We start from the raw sequence: 26,736 nt of genomic DNA on the forward strand, positions 1-26,736 counted from the left end.
GGGTATGCTATAATTTATTTTTATATAAGAGGTCTGAAAGACTGAAAGACCAAAACCGTTACCCCATTTTTTCCGAGCATTCTTATCGACATCTTCAAAAAAGGTTTCAAAGCTCTACAGCTTATAACCTCTTTGAAAAATGTCTAAAGGTATGTTATGACGTTTGTAGTTCAGAGTTCTGAAAGACTGAATGACCCAAGCCGTTACCCCATTTTTTCAGAGCAAGATATGTATAAAACTGTACTATGATATATTTTTATATTAACGGTCTGAAAGACTGAATAAACCAAACCGTTACCCCATTTTTCAGAGCATACTTTAGGCACTTTTTAAGGTGCTTTCAGAACTACAGATTTCTGTAACCATTTTGCAATCCACCATAAAAGCTAGTCTTCCACATAGGTATACCTAAAATAAAAGGCTAGATTCCAAAAAAAAAGCCAGTTTCCATAAAGCTAGCATTCCATCTCCGAACTAGCGTTGACTCCAACGTGCTGGGCATGCGCAGTGGCGGCCGTGCGACGAGAATCCAACAAGTGCGGCGTGGAAGTGCCGTTCGTGCGACTTCGTGGCCCCTCGGCTCGCCTCGTGCCACTCGCAGCGGCACACTTCCAGCCGCCGAAGCGGAGGAATTTCAACCCCACCACACCGCACGCACGGCAGTGGCGCCCGAGCAGGCGGCGGGTGGTGGGATAGGGCTGGGGCTCGGCTGGCGTCCTTTGGCCTAGCTGCCTGGCCGCACGGGCAGAAAATTCAGTCACACCACGGCCAGCGCGCAGTTAGCTACAGACACAGACAGGCACAGACAGGCACGGGCAGGAGCTCCTTCGCCTGCAACTGACCACGAGAGCTGGGCCCAGAAGAGCCTACATATTTTTTTGCTGTTTGCTCAAAAGAAGCGACTTAAACACAGTGGTTGACCAGTGTTGTGGGTGCCCCGCCATGCCAACAGAATGCAACACCCTGGCAGTAAGACTACCTTTGATTAACTGAGAAAAAAACAAACAATAACTAGTGAATTAAGGTAAGTGCCTAGAGCCCAGGAAACCCATAAGAAATGCCCGAAAAAACCAATTGCTTGGGGGCTTACTGTGTGTATACCGTATCATTGTTGTTTTTATTCCGCCGTCGAGTGTGTATTTTTTTCGTTCTTAACGATTTTTCCAGTGACCTTGTTGCGTACGCCAGAACGTACAAATGTGTGTGTGTGTGTGTGTGTGTCATTGCTGCTTAGCCTTGCCCTCCCCCTTTTTGCCCACATTCCGCATACACACACACAGACACACAGTTGTTGTTCTGCGCATATATTTCGGGGGCCAAAATTTCAGTAGCATACTTTTCAGCACTGAGCACACGGAATTTATGCGGGAGTTTTCGGGGCCGAAAAACCAACAGCCAAGGCATTTCACTTAGCATATTGCTTGTTCCCGGGTTTTTGCCTGCCCCGTACTCTGTGTACGGCCACAGCTGCGGTCAAGATAATAGCCACGAAAAAACATGTACCCATAATTGACGCGGCTAACTTTATCTTTTGTGTGTATGTGCCGTACAACGATTGTAGCCAGGGGTAGTTCCACGACACTTCCAATTAAGAACAATTACGGAGATGACTAATTGAAAGCCAGATAGCGAAATGAGGTTACATTTGGCCAAATATTAGGGATACAATATAGATGGGATCTTGGATATACTTATGACCCTAAAAACATAGATGTGCTTTTTCTAGACAAGAGAAAGTTATGTGTTCTTAACAGGTTCCTAACTTTGTAAATTATATCATAAGGGTTTTTATGTAGTCCTGATAAAGTAAAAAAAGAAACAACAGGAGAATTTTTTTATAGATCTCTCGATTTAAAGGCGATAACAGATTTGGTAAATACCCATTTATAGCCTTCGAATCTTAACTTTTAAGGGAATTTACTAGTACTATCTTAGATGTTATTTTTTAAAATAAAGGGTTTATTTCCCCAAATTTCGGTGCTATAGCCTTGAGCGCCATTGTATTGAGCCCGGGGAATGTTAATACCCGAATGATAAGACCATTGGGCATCAACATTTGTGGCCTGCCCTTGATGTACGACTGTATCTATGTGGGTATGCGCAGTGCTGATGATGTGGCTTTGGCTTGTTGTCAGGGAATGCAATTGCCGAGCCCTTTATTGATTTTATGATACCATGGCTAGAAGGATCCCCCATTCCCGAAGCACCGCCCACTGCCCCGCCCCCTGCCCCGCCCCCTGCAGTGGCACGTGCAGAACAACAAAACAAGCGGGGCAACAACAAGTCATTCACACCACCGGAGTGGGAGATGCAGATGGAAACAAGGCAGAAGAAAAAAATAAAAATGTGAAACCAAAGAACGCAGAAGTAGGAGACTGTGGGTGTTGAATGGAAATTGCAAAGCAGCGCTCGACAGACAGGCCGCCCACTCTAAGTGGCTTGAGTGGTGACAGGAGAGCTGTTGCAAGGAAAAATGCACCAGAAGCCCTCCTCCAGGCTCCCCTCAGCTTCCTGGGGCCTTTCCCTTTTCATCGTCACGCATAATTCAGCGAAGAAATGCCATTGCATTCTGCTGTTCTTCCTCCGCTGGCTCATCCTAAGGCGCTTTGCACGACGATAATGCCACATTGGGCCCCAGCCGCACGTCGAGAAACGCTTTATTCGCCTTATCCGGGCTTGGGGACAAGTCCGATTGTTATGGGCGCTTATTGTGAGGCGCAGACAACATATGTATAAACAATATGTACACTTCCTGCCTCAGTTCTCCACATTTTATTGTTGTCAAAGAGAAAGGAAACTTTTTATTGGCGGTAAAGTAGTGTTATTTACTTGAAATGCTTACATCTTGAGTGCTTATCGAGAAATTATCTGTATTGGTATTGAATGATTATGATGCCACCAAGTTAAGGAAAGAAATGTGGCATAAAGTATTCCTTTTCTTGTGTATACCATGTGGTTAGGCCCCTTACTGCTTTGAGTTGACCAAAAAGGCTCAAGTGGCTGGTCGGAAAATTAGTTGGGCGCCAATAAGTGGGCTTTTTAGGAGAGTGTCAGTGCTGCCATTGGAGTTTTGTGTCTCAAGTGCCTGGTCCAAGTTCTTGGGGCACTTGAAACCACGTAATCAGAACGCATGCCACGAGTCACATTTCCGATTCCGATGGCGGATGATTTCATAATACGCACACTGCCACCGACGTTGACAATTTTTCGGTTAATGACAGTTTCGCTCTTCTCCCCTCTGGACTATTTTTAACCTCAGTCGGAAAGGAAGTGGGCATGGGCACGGGAATGGGGTCTGGGATTGGGATTGGTATTGGAATGCCTGTCACGTCCAGGCTGATGTCATTTCGCGGAGTCTGCGGTGGGAGGCCGGCAGGGGTGTCCTCAAAGTGGCATCCCTTCAATGAGTTTATTTCGCGGGCCGCCTAGCAGAGGGGCTGGGGCTGCATCCACAGCCTTGACATGATTCGCCCCGACATGTGGTGGGTGGTGGACTGCAGGACCGGTTGACCAGGAGTGTGTGTGGGCCCTTTGTTGGGAAACTTTTCCATGTCCCTTGACATGAGAACAGTGGTTCCTCGAAATCTCAGCTTAGCTTTTAAGCCATTTTTTTGCAAACATTTGCATTCATTACACCGGGTAGCTAGCTAAGGTACAAGGTATTAACGAAAATAAATAAGGGGTACATTAGTTATCAATTACCCAAGCACATTTGTAATATTTTTTTAATAAGTACAAAAAACACTAGGATAAACCAGTACTTGCCCAAAAAATATACGAATCCAAAATGTATTTGTTTAAAATATAAAATAGCAGTTAAAATACCTAATGGTAGATCCCCACATCTTATTGAATAATAAAATACATTATTATTAAATAGGTTATAAATGAAAATCAGTAGTTGAGGTACCTAAGTAAAGTAAGGCTTGAATCTAGGTACAATCATTTGTAAGTAGTCCCCACAACTGATATAACAAGCCCTTAAAAAGTGTACCTTTAGGCTATATTTTATTGACAAACAAGTCCCTAAAGCACCATTATGAACCGAATAATCCATGGCATATTTTCCTTGGGCACGGCTCATGCAATTAGGAAAGGCTCGACTTATTCCGAATGTATGAATCTTGTCAATGAAGGAAAATTAATTTGCGCTGATGATGTGGATTGAATGGGATGTTTATTTTGACGTTGCCTCGCGTTCTGCACCATTTGTCCTTGGGGCGAATTCCACGTGGCGAATTACCGAGGGATTCGCATGCCAAGTGCGCTAAATTGGCATTCTTTGGACCACCACCCACAGTATAGTACATTTTTGCCACCTCAAGACCCCGGCCAACCCCGACAACAGCTCACTCCAGCTGACGTCAATGGGGATTTGCAATTTGTGATTGGGCACTTTAAAGTATTTCTGCTTTGACATTCAATTTACTCGACCCGACTTTGTACGCCGTCCCCCGCCCCAGTTGCTCGCCTTTGGCATCCCGCCTCCTCTATCCCGATGCCGACCCGGATCCCGATTAGTTGGCCAGTGGCAAGGTCACGAGCCAACAAAGAGAAGGCCACCGGGTTGACTGACTGACTTTAACCCGAAATCTGTGCAGGTCCGAGGGGAGTTGCCATGACTTGATTAATTTGATTCGATGGAGGAGGGTCTTAAACTAGAGAGTCATCATCCTTGTGCTTGAAGCAGCACAAGGCTTAAGACTGCACCTATACATAGCTATAGGTATAAGCAACAAAGTCGTACAAATTAAATGGTATATATATACATATATGAAGCTGTCCCTGAAAGGGAATTTCGCTTTTTAATAAGCTTCGCCTTAGTTGTAATGACTTCGGCCTTGAAACTTGTTCACATGCAACAGTCCTTGGACAAATAATCCCCCCGTCGTCAGCCTTACTGCCATGGCAACTCATGTTTTCCCATTTCCTCTCGCCCTTCAATGACAGCAAACACAATCCAGGATGTCGGACCAGCAGAAAGCCTCCCTGTGTCCCCGGCTGGTGGACTACATGGCCATAGTGGGTGCTCACACGACGCCTCCGATGCCGAAAGGACTGCAGGGCCTCAAGGCCCCGCCGGTGCAGGTAAGTCGGTCACTGGTTATGCTCGTTATTTGATTTACTACTTACTGCGGATAAATGGAAAGAGAGCGGCAAAGTTCCAATTTTTGTTAGAAAAAAGATGGATAATGAATATGGACTTAACATGCGGTCAGAGCAGGAGTGTTAGTTTTTTCAAGCATACTTTTGGACACCCTCAATATTGATTTCAAGTCTTAAGAGTTCTTGCTAGCTTACGGTTTAAACTCTTTTAGAATTGTAATATTTTTAATAATTATAAAATTAATAAGTTATATATTATAAAAGTTGATGAACAACAAAATATTTTTGTTGTATATATTTTATATATAATAATAGAGCAAAGTATTTTATAAGTCGTATAATATAGACCTCTATGCTTTTTAAGTTTTTTAATATATATAATTTATTCAAGAATAGGTATTTGGAGATTATAAATTTTACATGTGGTTGTGTTATACGGTCAGAAGCTTTCGATTTTAGGATATATATTTAGAAAATATATATAGGATATATATATAGGATATATATATAGGAGATATATGTAGGATATTTATATAGAATATTTATATAGGATATTTATAAATGTACCATAAAAAGGATAACTGAATAAGATAAAGTAAAAATTAAAAGTAAAGCCCACTTTTGGACACTTTAAAAAATGTTTTGGCCTTTTTTTCTTTTTGAGCTGAATGATTTTTAATTGACAGTTATATATATTTGTTTTGTTTCATTACAGGTGCCCGACCTTCTGCGTCGCTATCCCCCATCGGACCACGCCGACTTCCCGCTTCCCCTGGACATGGTGTACTTCTGCCAGCCGGAGGGCTGCACCAGCGTGGGACCCCGACGCACTGGCTCCGCCATCCGGGACATGACCTCCTTCGTGTTCGCCCTGACCGACAAGGATTCGGGCAAGACGCGCTACGGGATATGCGTGAACTTCTACCGCCCCATCGAGCGTCCCAGTTCGGTGGCGGGCGCGGCGGGAGCCGGCAACGATCGTCCGGGAAACGGAGGACCCGGTGGCCATGCGGGCGGCGGTGGAGGTGGGGCCGGAGGCGGAGGACGGGGCGGCCGGCGGTCGTCGGCCTTCAGGCGGGAGTCCTGGCGCAAGAGCATGGAGCGCAGCTCGGATTCGGCATTTAGCAGGCAAGTGTTGTGTGGCAGGCGAAAAGGGTTCGGGGTTGCAAGTACATTGCAAAGAAAAACATAATCCTATTTGTATGCTAAAGCCTGTCTAACCCGTCTCAAACCATTTCCATAATAGTTACGGCCTCTTAACTTCTTCTAGCGACTACAGAAGTAACGTAGCGCCTAGCGACTCGGACCGTGAACTGACCTCGCGTCGCGACTCGGACCAGCAGCGCCTGCACTCGCACCACTCGCACCACCAGCCGCACCACCCGTCGGCGGGTCCGGCGGTGCCCAAGCTCGGGCTGATGGCCCCCTCGGCGGACTCCGAGTCCGGCGGCAGTCACTCGCCCTCGCCGCGGGCCTCCCGCAAAAGGACGAAGCTGCGCAACCAGTCGCTCACCTCGCTGTGCATCATCTCGCACCACCCGTTCTTCACCACCTTCCGCGAGTGCCTCTTCATCCTGAAGAAGCTGATCGACGCCTGCAACGAGTCCTCGTCGCCGAAGCGCGTGGGTGCCTCCCAGAAGATCAACCGGGACAACGTGTGGACGGTGCTGACGGGCCATGTCAGCGATGCCACTCCCTCGATCGTCCTGCACGATGTGCGCGAGATCGAGACCTGGATCCTGCGACTCCTCTCCGCGCCAGTGCCGGTGCCGGGATCCACACGAGTCGAGGTGAGTGTTGAGTCATGTAGCTGAACCAAGCTGTCATAAAAGACCTTCATATATTTTGACATATGTAAGAGCATCTATAGAACGCGAATTCTTCAGAACATGTACATACAAAATCTCTAATACCAAGCGGGCGGAATCTTTTCTCTGTAATGAAAGAACATAATTACATTTCTAAATATTTATTATACTAATTACGCATGTTAGTATTCAATTATTATAAAAAAAGTAGATTTGAATTTTACTTTGATTGATTGAAGCCCATGTAAATGTATATGTAAGACGCGAATTCTTTAGAATGTTTAAGACCAACCATGCGAAGTCTTGTCACTGAAATGAAACAACTTTATTACATTTCAAAATAATTATTATAAAAAAGAAAGTGCAAAAAAGTAGACTTAAATTCTATTTCTAGTGATTGACGTCTATGTAAATGTCTTATAAAACGCGAATTCTTTAGCAATATTACAAAATGTTAAAAACCAACCAGGCTGTAACTTTTTATTGAAATGAAACATTATTATTTAATTTGTGCATATAATTATTATGGGAGTTTCCCATAATAGTGTTTAATTATCCTTTAAAAAAATATAAATATATTCTTCAGCTGAAATTGGTGCACATACTCTACTTAGCTACGTTATTACCTCTTTCTAGGTGGAGGTGCTCTCGCCGACAGTGCACGAGCCGCTACTGTTTGCCCTGCCCGACCACACTCGCTTCTCGCTGGTGGACTTCCCGCTCCACCTGCCCTTGGAGCTGCTCGGCGTGGAGACGTGTCTCAAGGTGTGGACCCTGATCATGCAGGAGAACAAGGTGCTGTTCCAGTCGCGTGACTACAACGCCCTCTCCATGTCGGTGATGGCCTTCGTCACCATGCTGTATCCGCTGGAGTACATGTTCCCGGTCATCCCGCTCCTGCCCACCTGCCTCAGTTGCGCGGAGCAGTTGCTACTGGCGCCCACGCCCTTCGTCATCGGGGTGCCGGCCTCGTTCCTGATCTACAAAAAGAATTTCAGGTAGGATTTTGAAAATGGTTTTGGATTGTGTCTTCTTTTGTTCTTGTTTTGGAATTGGAAATGTATAATACTGATCTTCTTGTTTCCTTTCCAGACTCCCTGATGACATTTGGGTAGTCGACCTGGACTCCACCAAACTGACGCCACCGACGGGTGGCTACGAGGAAATACCACCGCTACCTGAGCCCGAGGGCACCATTCTGAAGAACCACCTCAAACAAGTAAGCCACAGACCCTCATTCCCTAGCCGCTGTACATAACCCGATCTCTAAAATTTAATGGATGCCATCGAATGTTCTCAATTTTGGAAATTCACCTAGGAAAGAAAAAGTGAATTATTTTAATCTTGTATAATGAAGGGTGATTTTGTGTTGGTCTCGTTTTGGCACAATGTAATTTGAGTGATGTTGAGAATGTACAATTTGATTAGGTGGCTCATTGTAGGTTGTCTAGGGTGCCCTGGCAGTTCTTGAGGAGAGCACTGCACTGGTCGTAGAGTGCGGTGTCCAGTTGGCGCAGCTCCTGCTCCTTGTCGCAGTCGAGGAAGCGCTTCAGCTTGGCCACCTCGTTGCGCAGCTTGAACACGATGCCGGGCAGCATGCCCTGCGCCCTCTTGACCACCTGCTCCTGCACATGCAGTCGCCGCTCGTTGGCCCCCTCGCAGCGGAAGCGCTCGAGGCGCTGGAGCTCCAACTCGCGCTCATGGTCGTAGTGGGCCTTCTGCTGCAGCAGGTGCTCCAGCAGGGCCCGGTAGACGATCAGTTGCTCCAGACGCGGATCCGTGTAGATGATTTCCGTGGGACGCCGCTGAAAGCGGAGCTTGGCCTCGTGCCGACTGTCGTTGGCCTGCACGGCCGATAGGAGGGCGATGTGGGGACTGTACATGGCTCCAACGGACCAAACTCGACTGAAGAAAATATATATGAGACGACCCCGGGCTAATGAGTGAGAGTTTTTCGAATGGGAGTCAAGCTGGGACAAAGCAGGTTGTGATTTAAGTGAAGGCCCAAAGCCATCTAATTTTATAACGTATTAACATAGGAACTCTGTAAATTGGCGCCCAAACAGTGACCCAAATGACTCGATTTAGTACGAAATGATTCAAAATTTTACATATTTGCTTAAGAAATTTAATATTTAAATGTTATTTAAGGCAAACAGGTGAATTTCCAGAATTTGAAAACCAATCTTTATCTTTAGGCATTACCAAGCGGTTCCCACAATTTCCGTTTAAAAACTCTATAAATACTCGTGTCACACTAATGGCTCAAGGCCACAATCGCTTTTCCATGTCTATTTAACCGATACAACCTGAAAATGTGTCTGCTCTTTTGAAATAATTCCCCCCTGTGAATTGAGACGAGCAGACACATGTAAAAACGGCGGTTACTCATCGTAGCTATCGTTATCGCTGTCATATAATCGTTATCACTGCTCCATTCAACTTTGGTGTGATTTGTTATAATACGAATAATATACATATCTACTGCTCTTGGATCTCTGTGGTCTGTCGCAGAGCAAGTATCGAGAGAGCACCCCGGCGATATTATAATTTGAATCCATTTTTAACCCTCGAACACTTGTACAACTCTCTATCTTTCTCTTTCTTTCTTTGTGTTTTTGTGTACTCACTGCCTCCCTTTCTGCCTATCGATGTGTGTCCATCTCTGTCTCTACTCTAATGCTATACTCTTGACACTCATGCATTATCTGTTATATGAAATTCGTTATACTCGATCACAACTTTAACTACAACAACAACAACTACTACTACAACAACAACCAATCGAATAACAACAACAACATCGGCAGGCTATGCTATTGATGGACGAAGCTGGACTTGGTGTAAATATCGTTCGCAAAAGTGTTAACTACGTTTGGTTTATCGTTTACCGTATTATTTGAGTTGATACCGTTTGTACATACTTAACATAATCCATAAATGATATACTAACTATATGTGAATATTCGTAATCGAAGGTGTACTTGACATAGAACATAGAACTAACCGCATGCACAGTCATTCTACATAGACATAAAGGCCTACTCTTAATGTTGAATTTTGGTATAGGTTTAGCTAGGTTACCTTTTCTCAAGGGTGTGGAATTTCGTAAATCCCCCCAAAAGTTTCTCTACCTATCATTCGCTGTCTTTAGTGTTATATGTTTCGTGTGCATGCCCTGTCAGTCTTTCCAACTTCTACATCTATCTGAGTATCTAACTTATTAACTGAAGCGGCCATATGCCCCCAAAAAGCTTTCCGAACCCCCTCCAAATCTTATAGTTAGCCAAGTTGAAGTCCTAATTTAGTTGGCAGTTTTGAGGTTAACTCTGTTAATTAATCTGTATGGACTGTTCCACAGGCACTTACCTCGATGACGGCCACCAATACGGCGGTGTCCTCACAGCAGCTTCTGCCATCGGTACGGGACAGTCTGCAGGAACCACCATTGCTCGGGTAAGTTTGATTCCTAAATAATTTTATTGTATTTAGCTTGATGATATTTTTTAATTTTTGTTCCATTATCGGACTTTCTTTTTCCGCTATTCCTTTTCCTTTTTTCGATGTCCGTTATTTTTTGTTTTTCATTCGTTGTTTGTATTTTTTTCTTGTTTTTCCTTGTCTGTTATTCGTTGTCGGTTGTCCGTTATTTTTTGTCCGTTATTTGTTGTTTGTTATACGTTGTCCGTATTTCGTTGTCCGTTTATTCTTAGTTCATAATTACAAAGTCAAGGTTTCCCTTGAAATGTGGTATACATTTTCCAACAAATTCCAAAAAAATATTTATAATTTTCCATCTCTAATTTGATATGTTTTTTTTTTGATTTTCCAACAGGGTTTCCCAGGTGCGGCTTCCGCTTCAGACGCCGCCACATTCGGCGCAGGCCAGTCAAAGGAATTCCATGTCAGCCCAAGGAACGATTAGTTCCCGTCAGCCAAGTCCTATGAACTCGCCAGCCCTTAATCCATTCGTCTACGGAACGGATGTGGATTCCGTAGACGTGGCCACGCGGGTGGCGATGGTCCGGTTTTTCAATGCGCAAAACACTTTGGCAAACTTCGCCGAGCACACGCGCACTTTGCGACTATATCCCCGTCCCGTGGTCGCTTTCCAGATAAACAGCTTCCTACGATCCCGACCAAGAGCCTCGACGTTCCTCAATCAATTTGCCAGGACTCAGGCAGTGGAGTTCCTGGCGGAGTGGTCACTAACGCCAACGAATGTGGCTTTTCTGCGGGTTCAAACCGGGGTCATGGACCCCATGCAGGTGGGCGACAAGCCCAAGTGGTTCGCCCACGCCCTGACCCCCATTCGGTTTTCGGTGTGGGATGATGGCAGCTCCCTGAACGGAGCTCTCCGGTCACTGAAACAGCTCGAGTGCCAGCCGACGGACGAGAGTGGTTCGGACTCGGAGGGAGCGGACAGCAGCAGCTCATCCTACAGTTCACTCAGTGATTTCGTCTCGGAAATGGCCTCCTCGGATCTTTCGCCCAGCGTGCATGACGTCTTCGGCTCGTACAATCGACCGCATGTTGTGCCCCAGACTCTGTCCTCAAACTTGGACCCAGCTCTGGTCTACCATCCACCTAGCAAGTTGCAGTACCCCGAGGGCACAGCAGATGCGGCAGCCAGCAAGGAGGAGGAGGATGAGGAGCGGGCCGATAGTCCTGTGTCCTCATCCTCCAGTCGCTCGGATCTGAGTTCACCCAGCTTCAATCGCGATTCGGAGTTTGATTTCCAGCCGAAGGGCGGACAAGCTCTTGGATCGACGGCAGCCGGTGGAGCGGCTGGACCCAGTTTCGAGTTGGCCACCCCGCTGGCCATGCGGCTGGAGGCGACCATCAAGATGGCGAGCATTGAACAGGAATCGGAAACGGCTTCCACGGGCAAGGTCATAGCCACCGGGACCAAGCTGCAAAGGCATCCCAGTGATTCCGAGAGGCCCGAGAAGAAGATTCCGGTAAGTGGATTTTTATTTTTGTCGTGGGGGAGGGGATGGAGATAAAAAGGGGTTAGTCCTCATAAAATATCCCTACTTACAGCCACCGCTAACGCCTCCGGTGAAGCAACCGGGAGTTAGCAATATTCTCGCACGGACTGGCAGTTCCGGCTCCAGTTCGAGCAGTCCTGGTCGCCAGAGCTCCCAGAGCTCCCTCTTCGAGAACTTCGCCTCCCATGCCAAGGAGTTAGTGCGCGAGACAACGCGTCAGAGCAGCCAGGAGGGTTTGCTAGCCCATGTGGACAAGGTGAGTGCAATCTAGGGGTGCCCTCGGCTGGTTTTCCAACTCGATGTGCTGTTGTACTCTGATCGTTGATCTGTTTTTCTTTCCTTTCCTTTCTTTCCGTCGTCTACGTCTGAATAATTTACCTAATTTGTACTTTTTTTGGGTACTATTATTTTGTTTCATTTCTTGCTTTGGCGGTGTTGCGTTGGTTAATTGAACCTGATATGAATGTACCGTACTGTAGCATGCGCTGGACGAAGATCTTGACGACAAAATGCGTCATACCTTCGAAAAGGTTGGTACTCCCGCCGCACTTTCCCATCCCACCCAGAAACGAACCCCCCTTGCCATATGTATCATACATCACATAAATCTAATATCATTTTTCTATTCATCACACTGCACTCTACACACACGTATCATAAACCAAACAACGTGAGTCTTGACTTCCAACTTTTTGAGCCACGGAAATGGAGGCCCACTTTTAAACATACATACATTTAAATATCTATACAATCTCAGGAAATTATTACACTACTCATCCTCTAGTTACTTATTTATGCCACTACATTCATTACTCTCACATATCTAAGTGCATGCACACGAAAATACTAAGTACACATTTTCGAAATTACATTCCTCTGTCATCGAAAACTCACTTCGTACAAGTACCAATACTTATTCCCTCCTCAAAGCATCCTACCATCCACATCCTCGCCACACCTTACCACTGATCTTCTCACGGGACTAGTAGTGCCATCGTAGATTGCTTAAAAATAGATTTCAATCCTCTACAATATGAGGATGTGAAACTCGACCTTTGATTACTAGAACCACCTAGGCGATTGTGTAGACTTGGAGTCCCCTTCTATAAGACTTGATTACTAACTCCTATTTGATTTCGGATCCATAGTTCACGCTGCACGCAAAGAAGGCGGCCGGGGAGGCTTCGAAGCAGGCTTTGGAGGTGTCCAAGCAGGCGGCTGGGGTGAGCAAGAACACCTTTGAGGATCTAACCTATGTAGGGAAGTCTACGTTGGGCGATCTCACCAAGACGGCCAAGGAGGCGGCCACCAAGAAGGGCATCATCAAGATCGAGGAGCATGCCACGACGGTGGCGGTGCCACCTCCAAAGTCACCCGGATCCCAACTGGCCACTCACAAGCAGGTGCAGCAAAGTGGCGGATCGGGCGGTGGCAACAACTTCTTCTCCTCCATTGGCACTGATTTCAATGGTCTGGCCTCCTCCACATCCACCATGTTCTCGGGCATGTTTGGCAAAAGTGAGTGACTGAAAAAGGTTTGAGACTACTCAGACAATTGACCAATCCAATTGCAGAGAACCAACAAAAGCAGGTGCCCATGCCTCACAAGCCGGCGAGCGTGTCTTCTGGAAAGGGCAAGACTGGCATTAACTTCGATCCCTTTCCCGGACGCAAGGGACTCGTGGAGCGGACGCCATTGATTAAGCACTCGGGTCCGCGGCAAACGCAAGAGGAGCTAACCCGCCAGCAAAACCAGGAGCGTTCCCATAGCAATGCCGAGAATCAGACCTTCTTGAAGGACGTGACCAGCCAGGTGCTCGCCGGAGAGGGAGTCGGTTGGCTGAAGCTCAACCGGTTCAAGAAGCTCATGGAGGACGAGTCCTATCGCACGCTGGTCCTCAGTAAGCTCAACAAGACGCTGGACAAGAAGATTGCCCCAGATGATCACATCGACGATGTGGTAAGTTCACTTCTACCTGAGATCTAAGAGCTCTGTTTTGGAAACCCTGGGGTAACTCCATACTTTTATCACTGCAGTGCGTGACGAAACCCGTGTGGAAGGGCATGCTCAAGTGCGTCCAGGCGATAGCCGGCGGATTGGAAGTGACCTTCTCGAACTTCGGCCTCGGTGGCATGGCCTCCGTGTTCCAACTGATGGAGGTGGCCCACACGCACTACTGGAGCAAGGAGATCAACGAGGGCAGCGACATGTCCTCCAGCCTGCTCTCCAGTCACGCGGCCAGTCCGATGGGCAGTCGGGAGAACCTGCGATCGCCAAGCTCGCCAAATGGTTCCCATTCCGCATTGGGCAGCGAGTGGGCCTCTCCGCAGGAGTCTCGCAAGAGCTCCACCCAATTGCCCCATGGTGGTGGTCCCGGTGGTTCCCATCCGGGAGCACCGGTCAACAGACGGTTGTCATCGGCGGACAGCCAGGATGGCCAGTCCACCACCGAAATGTTCAAGGACATGCTGTCACAGAAGAGGAGTGCCTTGAAGAACATGCTCACCTCTTTCGATTCGGATGTAAGTAGAGTAGTCAACCTCCAACCCTCCCCCTACCCATGTAGTGTCAGCCATTTAGATCCGTCACACTCCATCCATGCCTAGTGCTCTCAGCTTGCCAAAACCAGTCCTGTATATCGCTCAGTGTATATATCGTATATTGTATGTAGAACCGCTTATCAGCATCTCAGTAAATAGATAAATCAGTACCAACTAGCATATCAGTATGTCACATACTCGTCTATATATGTATGTCGCATCGCGAGTGTCAATCGATGTAGTCAACCGATCCACCCACCTCGTAGCCTCGCAACCTCGCAACCGTATCTTTATATTCGTATCCGCAACCCGTCCCGCCTTCATCCCGTATCCGTATCGCTTCCGTCCCACCGATCTAGAGCTCTCTAACACTCCGTGTGTTCGTGTGTGTAATCCGTAGGCTGCTGGCTCCACGGGGGCACTCTCCGTTGTCAGTCTGGGCGTCCGCTTGCCCTCCAGCTGCCGGTCCACGGTCTCGGACACCGAGTACGAAAATGTAAGTACCCCAAGAGGTTCGAAAAAGCACCGAAGGAATAGTTGCAGTAGGTTCTAGTAACCCTAACCTCGATTCGGAAAACGCCCTTAAATCTCCTCAGTCTCAACTAGGAATAACCTTTTCATCTAAATGAGACATCATTTCCAGTATTGAGCTCCAAAAATATCCTTTAACTTTTAGACTCCCTGCCTTCGATTGCGTTAGTTTTAGTCAATATCAGGTTCAAAATCAATTCCGATTCATTTTTAACCTATATAATATTTGCAGACAACCACGTCGAAGGATTCGAAGAAGAGCTCTGGCAATCTATGGTCTGGCAAATCGACGCTAAGTGCCGGATTTCGTTATACTGGAGGTCACCTGATCAACACTTCGTCATCACCCTCGCCGGACAGTCCACGGGTTTATCTTTTTGAGGGACTGCTGGGAAAGGATCGCCTCAATCTGTGGAACCAAATGCAGTTCTGGGAAGATGCCTTCCTGGACGCTGTTAGTCAGGAACGGGATATGATCGGCATGGATCAGGTGAGATTGGTGGATTAAAGATATCCCTCGGGGCCAATCGATAACTAGCTTTCTATATACAGGGTCCCATTGAGATGATGGAGCGGTACAAATCGCTGAGCGAATCGGAGCGCAAGCGTCTTGAACACGACGAGGACCGCTTGTTATCCACCATGCTGTACAACCTGACGGCCATCCTGGTGATGCTGAATGTCGCCAAGGACGAGATCCGACGCAAGATTCGCCGCCTTCTGGGCAAGAGTCACATTGGCTTGGTATACTCCCAGGAGGTGCACAATGTGGTCGATCAGATCAATAATCTGGTAGGTTACGCGCTTTCGAGGGAATCGTATAATGTGTGTAATACCTCCTCCTTGCAGAATGGCAATGACATTGATTTGAAGCCCCTGGGCTCACGACTGCTACATCGTCAGAGCTTCACTGTCCACCAGGGCACGGATGTGAATGGACCCCTGCGATTCATGGAGGTGCGGGACGATGGACTGGTTCTGCGATCCGTGGATGGCACCATTGTGGAGCGCTGGTGGTACGAGCGGCTGGTCAACATGACCTATTCGCCCAAGACCAAGCTGCTCTGCCTGTGGCGCCGCAACGGAGGTCAGACGCAATTGCACAAGTACTACACACGAAAGGTGGGTCACCTTGGGGGGAAAATATGATTCCAGATGACCAACTATTTTCCATGCAGTGCAAGGAGCTGTACAATTGCATCAAGGAGGCCATGGAGCGCGGCGGTACGCCCACCAATGTGCCCGAGCTGGGCGGCGAGTTCCCGGTCCAGGACATGAACACAGGGGAGGGCGGCCTGCTGCAGGTGTGCCTCGAGGGTGTCGGTTTGTTGTTCTCCAATAGCAAGGTGAGTGCTTTCACCATTTCTCGCTATAAGTCGATTCCCCACCAACACTTGGCATACACAAAAAACATACAACTTGGTAACACCCCAAACTCATACACAACCAACCAGCTTCATCTGCGAATGCCTTAAACTACTAGTGTTCGTTTTTTTTTTATACACCACTCCTCATCAAGCAAAGCATATACTTCCCCAAACGAATCCCCCAGATCCATTATTAGTTGAGTACAGATACACTGTAAGCTCATGAAATCTTCCCAACTCCGGAGCATAATTGAAGTACCTGTTGTTTGGGTCACCAAACAGCGAGTAAAAATGAATGGTGTTGGTCTGGATGACCCTTAAAGTATTGGAAAAGCGGAATAGAGAAAACATTTGGGTCACCATTCTGAGAGCACCAATAACGATTTGGGTCACCCACTCGAGCAAGAAATAAACCCATTTCAGTGTCAGGATCAGTCTTTGTTAGATCCAACATGAGGGCTATACTCGTACATATTCGCGCCTATCTGTCCAGATATCGATACATACTCCCACTGCCTTCGTTTTAGTGTTTCATTTCCAGTCGTTGCGTTTCGTTTCCCTTTGGTTCTGTCTGGCTTTCTTTGGTATCCTTTCCTTACGACTTTTCAGTTCGATCTATTTCCGATGATTTCCTTGTTGTGTGTGTGTATCGACTGCATCAAGATCAAGGACCCTCTCAATATACATCTAGATGTATAAATATATATATATATATATATTCATTATGTTTGGTTTTCAGTTCATGCTTTCCGATATGTCTAACCTGTGTAATAGTGAAGTGTATGAACCAAAGACAGAGATTTTTAGAAGACTTTTGTAGGTGCGCGCCAGTCTGTTTCCGAAAAAAATTCGTGCGTCAGTGTCTATAGCCGAATCTGAACTTGAGCATCAGATGTGTATTCCTGAGCGAGAAGGCTTGGATATCGAAATTCATCGCCCTCTTTACCGTTTCCTTTCGGGTCTTTTCATTTGTTAGCCACAACCGGAACCCAACTCCACCTATCCAACTACCCAAGCTAAACCCAACTACGTATTATATTTTACCGATCTCTCTCTCTCTCTATTTATCTGTCTGTCTCGCTCTAACTCTTCTCTTTCTTTCTTTGGCTTTGGTTTTGGCATTTTATTTTGACTCGCCTTCTTATATATCTACTTATATTATTCCTAAGTCATTATATAATCCACAAAAATTGAAAAATCAATCGAATCTTTTATCTTATCCAATTTCTAATCGATCAAGTGAAAGTATATATGAACAAATAAATATATATATGCAGAAAAAACCATCTATATCATACCCATATATTGTGCTAGTGAATGTACTGAATGCTGTATTCATTATACTCTCTATTTTATTTATTATCTAACCGATTCAATGATAACGCCATCAAAACCAATAGCAAAGAAAAATAAGAAATTCTTCTCTTTTTCATTCTTTTCGATTACGATTGACATTCTTACGATCCTTACGTTTGATTACTTATACTCACCGATTGATATGTTGGTATTGTCATCTTTATCTCATTTTGATTGTCTTTATTATCGATTACTCAGACTTAAAATTACCGATCTACGATTATCGATTAGTATCGTTCGTAAGAGTACTGTACTTCATAGAGAAAAATCGAACTTTTTATGTACCCACGAAGCACCTACGACTAAAGTGTTACTCATATCCTCATAAAAATCGATGTACCTCAAGAAAAACTATAGCTACAATCAATAATTGTGTGAAATAGGATAAAAAAACCCCAAACCCCCGTCATTCTCGATTAAGTTCCTTAAATATTGTTGGTGTCCAACAATTTCCGTACTCTCTTTCTTTCATAACCTTGGCAATTTGTTACTGTAAATATATAGAGTTCTCTTTTCCCTTTAATATGGATAGCGACTCGGGGATACAATGGGTTCTGGGTTAGGACTAAGATATCTTGTTCGTTTTTTAATTTTCGCTTCGCTTTTTTTTTCCTTTTACTTTTCGGAGCTCATAATTAAAATTACATTTTAATATCTATATATATTTATTAATATATATGAAAAAAAAGCAATGCAACGAAGGAAAAAATTTTAAATATTACAATGCAAGATAAGGAAGAAGTATTCTAAGCTGGTAACTTTTGAGATGGTCCTTGTGCAAAATCCTCTAAAGTGCTTTGTTTTCTCCGTTTTAAGTTCGATTGTGTTCGTTTTACTTTCTGGTTTCTATCTTTCTTTTCGCCACTTCTAGGAACATAAATGCGTATATACATATATGATAACTTCTTTACATATGTATCTGTCTCTGTCTCTCTTCTAAATCTGAATCTAACTCTTTCTCCTTTCCGTGTTATATATGCGATATATAAGAAGTTTTTTGTGAGCTCAAAATTCTGCCTTACGCCACTTTGGTTTCATTGTTCCATTCCGTTCCATTTCAATTCGATTGCGTTCCTGATTTCCGTTTTACTTTACGGTAGAATTTTCATGCCAACTTTTTTCTTAAGTATGATAACCAAAAACAACAAGTACAAACAACAAATGTAATTTAAGCTATAGTAGTCATGTCCTACCCCATGATATCTTCACAGTTACCGTTGAAAAGCCGATAAACCAAAACCGATACCGATACCAAAACCGAAATTGAAAATCCCCAAAAATGTCCCACCGTCTTTAAGCAACCGACTCTAACATAACAACAACAGCAACAACAACCACATTTCATATCGTTTCTATTTAGTATCTACCAAAAAACCCAAAAAAAAAATCAAAATATACCAAATTAATATAAAATTCGCCAGCAAATTAGAAATTGAACAGAAAATAAAATGCAACTAAAATATTTGAATGAACAGTTTAAAAAACAGTTTTCTCAACTTTCCTTTTTATAATTTTCTTTGTTGTTTGTTTGATATTCTCTGTCGAACGCGGAACGCTGCACCGTTGCTCGCTCTCCCTCCTTTGTGGACCAACCAAAAATCACGTTCCGTATCCGGAACGAAACGATCCGAAACCGAACCGAACCGAACCGAATTGAATTGTATTATTCCAATGATTGGTTTACTTCTCAAACGATAACAAAAAACGAAAACCCAAAACAAAATCAAAATCAAAAATATAACCAAAAATCTATGATAAAACGATCTGAAAATGTCTGAAAAAACGATACAGGATTTCGAGGTATTGCAATGAACAAATTTCTTGTTATATTTGAACTTAAATTTATAAGCAACTATTGTTCTTTAATTGCCCTGCTATCCACCACCTCCAACCACTAACCCTATCCACTCGTATCCTCCTTCCTCATCCAGCCACTCAACCTCCATATCCGTTAAAAAAAATTAAAAGAAAAATAGAAAAAATATTTTAGTTTGCGTTGCTCATGAGTTTTAACTTGGACTCTTTTGCGTTAATAACACTTGATTTAACATTTCACTTTCACCCGCCCAAAAAAAGGTAAAACCAAAAAGTATACAAATTAATCTGAAATGGCATCTAACAGTTTTAAAAATAAAACAAAACAAAACAAAAACCAAAAGTTTGTAGTTGATATGGAATTTAAACTTTAAGCCGCAAATAATATACATGTATACCACAATGTATATTATTTACCCATATATTTTGTGTTATGATCTCTCTCTCTCTCTCTTTGTATCTCTAACCCAACTGAGATTTTAGTTTTTGAACTGTTGGTTGATTGATTGGTTGGTTGGTTTGTTTGTTGAATTGAACTGATTGAATTGAATTGAAACTGAGCCGTACACTTTGTATACCTTAATGCCGATTACCGATTGCCAATTACAAATTTTGTACTGTTATTGATTAAAATTAGAACTACCAATGTATTATTTGCGCCCTAGTTGTCAACACGTTATCGTTTCGTTCTCATTTTTCAAGCCACCAGCGATTTCTGTTTACTTTCGGTGTTAGCCAGCACGCAAACATGTTCACACAAGTTGTCCACATTGAAGACTGTCACACTATTTGCCGAAAATATGGTCACACTGTGATTTGAAGAACTCCAAAGCTCGAACTTAAGCATGCCCAAGCACTTTGCACAGCTCAAGTGCAACCACATTAAAGTCCCTGCCAGGACTGCACCACAACTCACCACACTTGCATTTGTCCTAGTCTGTCCGACATTCTTTCTAGAAGATAAATAACGATCCTAGACACGATCACTGTTTCGATCACGTTGAACGTTGGCCGATAATCAAGCTTGGAATACTTACATGGTTGTACACAGTAAGACCACAAGATTTACCACACACACAGTAAAGAAACATCACGAGCTGAGTAAATTGAACATACACTTGGCTGTACTGTTCCATTCCCTTTCGTTTCGTCTTTTTCTGTTCTTTCCAACTGAGTTCCGTACGATTTTGTTTCGTTGGTTGCGGCCTGAGTTAGACAATCTTTCACTTGGAGGGAAAGCAGCCCCCTAATCACTTATACTAACCCTTGAAAATGGTACAGGGTTCGTGCTTTTGTGATCGAGAACTAAGTTGTATTCACATCTTTTTATAAAACATAAGCTTTAAGAAATGATCACTAAAAGCAACTGACGAACCCTGTTTCCAAGCTTCATTGCTTTTATATTTAGTTCTACTACTCCCCTTATAGAGTGGTATAGACAACTCACCTAGTCACCAACAATAGCCCAATAAAGTTTCCTTAGTGTTGATTTTGAGTTTGCTTGTGTAGAGTTACTTGTTTAGAAAAGACTTAAACACCAATCGTAGTAGTAGTTTACTGATAAGACATTAAAAGAAAGTATTTAATAAAATGACAAACCAAAAAATCGTTAATGAAGCTGTATACTTAGAGGAAAAGTACCCACTTAGAAATCCCATAAATATAGTCGTAAGCTGAAAATCCACAATTGCTGGCGTTTTCTTTTCAATATCTATAAGCTATCGCTAATAGTCTGGCTTTCCTGCCTTTCTTTTCCCTTATCTCGCTCTCTATCTGTTTCTAATTTGATCATTTTCAGCTTAACTCTCTCTGTTTGCCTATTGTTTCGTTAAATCTTTGATATCGAGCCAACTAAAGAAAGGCAACTTAAGATTGATTAAAATTATCGATTCGGATGATCGAATTTTGATCCAGTTCCGATCATATCCAATGGTTCTTAGTGGTAGTGCCACATGCTGCATGCTGTTACATGTGTTTCTCCCTAACTCCAATATTTCCCCTTTCCCAACCGTCTCCCAATTACCCTGTTAAAATGTTAAAAATTATATGAAGCTTAAAGCGAACTTACGGATTGTGGGAGCGACTGTACCCAAACCTCTATCTTTATCTCTTTGCTGCTTTTCAGGGAATAAGTGGGTGGCGTCCATTAGTGCCCTCTTTGCTAAAACCCCCTTTTAAAAGAAACAATTATTTGGCTTACATAATTTTCACAATTGTTAAACATTTTTTTTATTTACTAACAACTTCTTTAGAGAAGTACACCCACTCGGACACCGAACACTGAAGCTTAATTTATTTATTTAGCGTTTGTATTAGAGCAAATTGGAGTTGATCAGGTAATCAACTCTCGTAAATATATACCATAGTTATGCATAGAACCAACGCCTCTGTATTCAAAATCCAAGCTACCTAGTATACGACCATCTCTTAAGTGCTAATTAGAATCCTCCTCCGTCCCAAATAAAAAAATGTATTAAATAACCTCCATACTCTATATAAAATATGGAAGAGAAAAAATTGTTGACAAAAAATAGCAAGTAAAACAAACTAAATACCAAAGTTTCATTTGATTTTGCTGCATTTTCTTTCTGTCTTTCTCTCTCTGACTTTATCGGTCTGTTTCGTTCCGTTAAATTTATATTAGTTTCAACTGCCATTCCATTTGATTTTATATTTAGTTCCGTTTAGTTCCGTTTTTAGACCTAAGCACCAAAACACTTGGTGGGTGCCGTGTACATAAATGAATGTCGTCAACTGTACTTGGTGTCCGTGTCTTGCTGCCTGTCCCCAATAGATCAATAGATGTTATCAAAGCGCTTGTGTAGCCTTTAGCTTTAGTTTGCCTGACCGCATGCTTGCCTGGGTTCCAATTCTTTGCCGTTTCGTTGGTAGCTGTACTTTAGACCATACACTTTAAAAAAAAAAACAACAAATTACTTAAAGAATCCGAAAAAACTCCCAATTGCTTTAATTTATTACATTTTACTGCCCACGCGTATACGCTATCTCTTTCCAAAGCTCTTCAACTATCTCTATCTAACTCCCGCTCTGCCTATCAACCAGTATCTTCCTCTATTGAACAGCATTTAGTGTGAAAGCTTTTTGGTTTTGACCGCCTTATGAGTTGCATTCCGTTACCGTTCCGTTTAGTTGCGTTCCGTTTCGCTTGATTTCGTTCCGTTCCGTTTCCCCCCTTCCGTTATGTTCCATTCTTGCGTTCCGCTCCGCGACGGAGCCTGGAAGCCGAAGAAAAAATGAAGGTCGGCTGGCATTGAAGCTTAACTGACTCTCTTCTCCGCCCGTTTTTCAGTTCTTCGTACGATTGGACCACATCCGCAAATGTTTCACCCAGAAGGGCGGCATCTTTGTGCTGGAGGAGTACAGTAAGTACTGTAAAACTAGTTCCGTGCATTTAAGCCCCAGTAATACCCTTGTATTTTTCGCACTTGCAGATCCCAAGACACGAAATCTCATCCAGCGGAAGTACCAGTCAAGCATGGTAAGTACAATGATTGAACCACAAATCCACCACTGTTCGCCACCACAGCCATCAAGCACTTTTCACTTGTTCCGAGTTGCATCCCGTTCCGTTTGCGGAACTATCGTTTATCGATTAACTGTACATAAACTTGCTTAAGCCTGCCAAGTTATGCAATTTTCTGTACAAATCAAATGTAAACCCCCAGACCTTCTCTATATATATCGATATGTCTATATGGAGATTTCCAAATTTTTTTACCACAGTATGATATGGCACCTTCAATTGCACCGACAGTTTGTATATACGATATTGAGATAATCTCTTTGATTTTCGACTTTTCTTTTCTTTCCGTTTTCGTTTTCCATTTGGTTTTTTGCATTCGTTTTTTTGTGAATATATTTCTATGTCAACGACAACTCAACTACTCAACAACAAACAATGCCTGCAACAACAATACACAAAACACCAATAACACCACTCATATATCATCAAAATAAAAACAATAAAAAAAAACGCAAACTGAAAAATAACCTTCACCAATTGAACTTGAAACTGAAATCGAAACATCAAAATGTGTAATTGAAACCTAAGGCGTCGGAAATTGTCCTGAGCTTTCACCGCGTGACCTCCGTGCAGTTTGCCTACATCTGTCATCTGAATGGCGTTCGAGGTACAGTTGCCGACAAAAGCATGCGCGGAACGACGGAATCGGCGGATGTGCTCGAGGCCCCCGTGGAAACGCTGGAATCGATGGAACCACCACTGGCGAGCGAATAAAAAGTGTGCCTATAATGAAATCTATGTAAATAAAATCCAGAATCCTTTTTATGTAACTCCTTTGTATGTATGTACTTCCTGCAACATCTAAGAAAAGCAACACCACAACAACAATCAAGACATGAACAACAAAGATAGTTTTCGGTTTCTGGCTTTTGTGACTTTTTTTTTACCATAATATTTTCCATTTGTTTTCCCGTTTTCCCTTGAGTTCTGGTTATTGTCTTCCACTACCAAAGTTGCGAGTTGCATGCTATTTTTCTGCCTTTCTGCCTTGTTGTGTTGTGCAAGCACCACCCACTAATTCACTCAAAAAAAAAAAACCCAAAACACCGCCCAACAAAACACAGTTCATTCAGAAAAAAAGAAAGTGGCCATAGTAGCAGCGTTTTTAAAATCACTTATACGCTCCGTAGTCCGATCAGATTTGCTACTCGGTGCTGTGCGTTTTCTCCTACGTGGCCGCCGGCCAGGATCAGAAGAAGAACCCGGTGGTCATCACGCCGCAAATCCAGGACATCCATGCCCAGCAGAAGCAGAAGCACCAGCAGCAGCACCAGCCGACGCAGCAGCAGCCCCAAGCGACACAGCAGCAGGCTGCTGGAGCCGCAACAGTGGCACCTCCAGCGTCCACGGCCACCACAAGCACCACTGCTCCAGCTGGCCAGGCCAACGCCAGCCGGATGAGTGGCAAGCCGCCGGCCGGCAGCATCTCCATACGCCACACGGTGCCCATGCAGAAGCCCACGATCACCATGTCCACGGTGCAGCCGCAGGCCAGGATGCCCGTCCAGGTGGCCACAGCTTCCGTGCCGGTCTCAGTTCCTGTTCCCGCTCCCGCCCCCGTTCCCGTTGCCTCAACCCATCCGCCTCCCAATCCCAATCCCGGCAAGCTGCCGCAACTGCCGCCCCGTGTTCCGTCGCAGCCCTCGACAGAGAGCCTGGCCTCGATCTCATCGCCGCCGTCAAAGATCCGGACACCGATGACCGCTCCACCGGGACCGCCGCCGGCCATACCGCCGCGCACTGGGGCCATTGCCAGGAGCGGATCGGTGCCGGCGGCCCGATCCTTTGTGCGCCAGGCATCGGCGAACTCCACACCGCCGCAGTATACGCCGCAGCCGCCGCCGCCCTTTGTGATTCCCAAGCGGCACACTGGACTGGCCAGGGCCTCCACCCTGTCATCATCATCACCAGGCGCAGGCGCAGGAGCAGGGTCGTCCGCCTCCAATCATCCCGGGCATGCGCAGTCGCAGCAGCGCGCCAGCCACGGCAGCGTCGCCGCTGTGCTGCAGTCAATGCCGGAGGCTGAGCCCGGCTACGGATCCGGCTCCGGATCGATTTCCGGCTCCAGTTCCGGCTCCGGCTCGGCATCGGGCTCCATTGCCAGCGCTTCCCCGCAGGCCCATCGCAAGCACTGACGAAGGAGTTCGTTCTTCAAGTTTGGAGGCGGCGGAGGAGGAGGAGGCGGGGGAGGGGCAGGCGGCGGGGGCGGCGGACAGATGGGGGAGGAGCCACACCCACATCCCCATCGCCGGGACGTCTGCCGCACCATCTGCATCCCTTGGCTGTGATCCCGGCCGTCGACCGAGTAAAGCGGTTCACCCTTGCCCAAGGGGCTTCCTGGATCCCTGTAGTTGCCACAAAGTAATGCCACATTTATGCGCAGACTATAAATACAGCCAACTTCTATGGGAAAGATCAGGAACTTTGAAAACTTCGTGTTCTTTATAAAACCATTTAACCAGGGGGAAACATTTGAGGAGATTTTAAAAAGTACTCTTTGACTTGAAATTCTAAAAACCACAAAAAAAATCAAATCCATTAAGGGTTTTGAAAAATTTTGAAATATCCCTTCCTTACCTTAAATAATAATTATTATTACCTTAATCATTTTTAATAGTCCCATAAAATAGAAATAGAACCCAAGTTCGTTTCAAAGAAGTTCGCAGGTATTTAGGAAAAACACAATCAATCTAGATATATGTCTAAGAAGCAAGTATTAGCAAAAACTATATAATATTATGTTGAACATTAGCAACGTTTGCTGTCTGTTTGTAAATATGGAAAGTCTACTACTCAGCCATGCTAGTAGATCGAACACGAAACCCTGCGCATAAACGTGGTATGACCCCAAGCATTTTGGCCAAAGTTGCAGTATTTCCCAGCACGGATCCCGAGGGCCCCTGTACACATTGTTATATATATGTACTGTACTTGAGCTGTACTTACTGAACCCTACTCTAGCCAAATCATATCATTAGCCGCCTCTAACCAACCCCATAGACGAATTGTTTCCTGCTAAGCTTTAAGGCAGAAAGCGCCAAACTAACAAAAAAAAACTCGCTTAAACCTACCTAAACAAATAATGATATATACATAAAATATATATATATACACAGATGGGGACTTGACTTCACGATGGGCCCATTGGTGGGCACAACAAACGAACACAAACGGAAATTGAAGGCAATCTAGTTAGGGATATAGTATACCATACCAACTAAATCCAAAAAATAATAAAAATATATATATATATGTGAATATCTAGCAGACAACTACTATCATGCATAAAGTAAAAGCATATATTTATGGTAAAGGAATTTAACTAGTTGTACAAGAAACATTAGCAAGGGAGCGGAGGAGGTCCTAAGTGGAGATCGGATGGGTAGGTTAAGGAATCGTCAGGGAACACGGGCACGGACGACGGAGAATTTTGGGTGTACGGGGTCTCCGGAGAGCAATAAGTATGTCTGTGTATGTAGTTTGTAGGAAGAGATCGGCGTGCACACCATATATATATACATATACATAAATATAACTATTTTTGTTTGCTGGTTCTGGATGTTAACCATAGATAAAGCCCAGCACCATATACAAGCACATATATATATACCTCTCTGGCCGTGTATATATGTATATGATCGATTGTATTTTTCAAAGTTCAAAGCGAGAAATAAACA

General features: G+C 44.5%; 2 protein-coding genes across 11 annotated transcripts; one reads left to right on the forward strand and one right to left on the reverse strand.

Moving 5' to 3' along the window:
- The first annotated feature begins 772 nt into the window (after positions 1-772).
- Positions 773-26,649, forward strand: LOC108026170 (MAP kinase-activating death domain protein). Of its 10 annotated transcripts, XM_050890237.1 has the most exons (23): positions 773-1,024; positions 4,951-5,088; positions 5,822-6,234; positions 6,377-6,896; positions 7,551-7,912; positions 8,007-8,133; positions 9,725-9,757; positions 10,276-10,370; positions 10,750-11,875; positions 11,958-12,161; positions 12,385-12,435; positions 13,054-13,423; positions 13,480-13,865; positions 13,943-14,428; positions 14,847-14,942; positions 15,210-15,467; positions 15,530-15,769; positions 15,827-16,099; positions 16,156-16,323; positions 22,826-22,898; positions 22,968-23,014; positions 23,588-23,798; positions 24,190-24,314. In XM_050890237.1, exons 2-22 carry the CDS (start codon positions 4,966-4,968, stop codon positions 23,771-23,773), a joined length of 5,637 nt encoding a protein of 1,878 aa, XP_050746194.1. In that variant the 5' UTR covers positions 773-1,024; positions 4,951-4,965; the 3' UTR covers positions 23,774-23,798; positions 24,190-24,314. The 10 variants fall into 10 exon arrangements, with proteins under 10 accessions (XP_050746194.1, XP_050746175.1, XP_043949580.1 ...); XM_050890218.1 differs by lacking the exon at positions 23,588-23,798 and having other exon boundaries at positions 24,190-26,649; XM_044093645.2 differs by lacking the exon at positions 23,588-23,798 and having other exon boundaries at positions 6,386-6,896; positions 24,190-26,649.
- On the reverse strand, positions 8,208-8,978 carry LOC108026227 (uncharacterized). Its single transcript, XM_017097064.3, has one exon. The coding sequence runs from the start codon at positions 8,795-8,797 to the stop codon at positions 8,348-8,350; it is 450 nt and encodes a 149-aa protein (XP_016952553.1). The 5' UTR covers positions 8,798-8,978; the 3' UTR covers positions 8,208-8,347.
- Positions 26,650-26,736: the final 87 nt, after the last annotated feature.

This window comes from Drosophila biarmipes, chromosome X (genome assembly GCF_025231255.1).
Source record: "Drosophila biarmipes strain raj3 chromosome X, RU_DBia_V1.1, whole genome shotgun sequence".
NCBI classification, from domain to species: Eukaryota; Metazoa; Arthropoda; class Insecta; order Diptera; family Drosophilidae; genus Drosophila; species Drosophila biarmipes.

What these genes read in the sequence shown, in the direction of transcription:
- LOC108026227 (XM_017097064.3), bottom strand. Translation starts at nt 8,797, where the DNA reads ATGTACAGTCCCCACATCGCCCTCCTATCGGCCGTGCAGGCCAACGAC.
- LOC108026170 (XM_050890218.1), top strand. Translation starts at nt 4,966, where the DNA reads ATGTCGGACCAGCAGAAAGCCTCCCTGTGTCCCCGGCTGGTGGACTAC. An exon ending in GGCCCGAGAAGAAGATTCCG is followed by an intron (nt 11,876 to 11,957) that starts GTAAGTGGATTT and finishes CCCTACTTACAG; the next exon opens with CCACCGCTAACGCCTCCGGT. An exon ending in TGTTGTTCTCCAATAGCAAG is followed by an intron (nt 16,324 to 22,825) that starts GTGAGTGCTTTC and finishes CCCGTTTTTCAG; the next exon opens with TTCTTCGTACGATTGGACCA.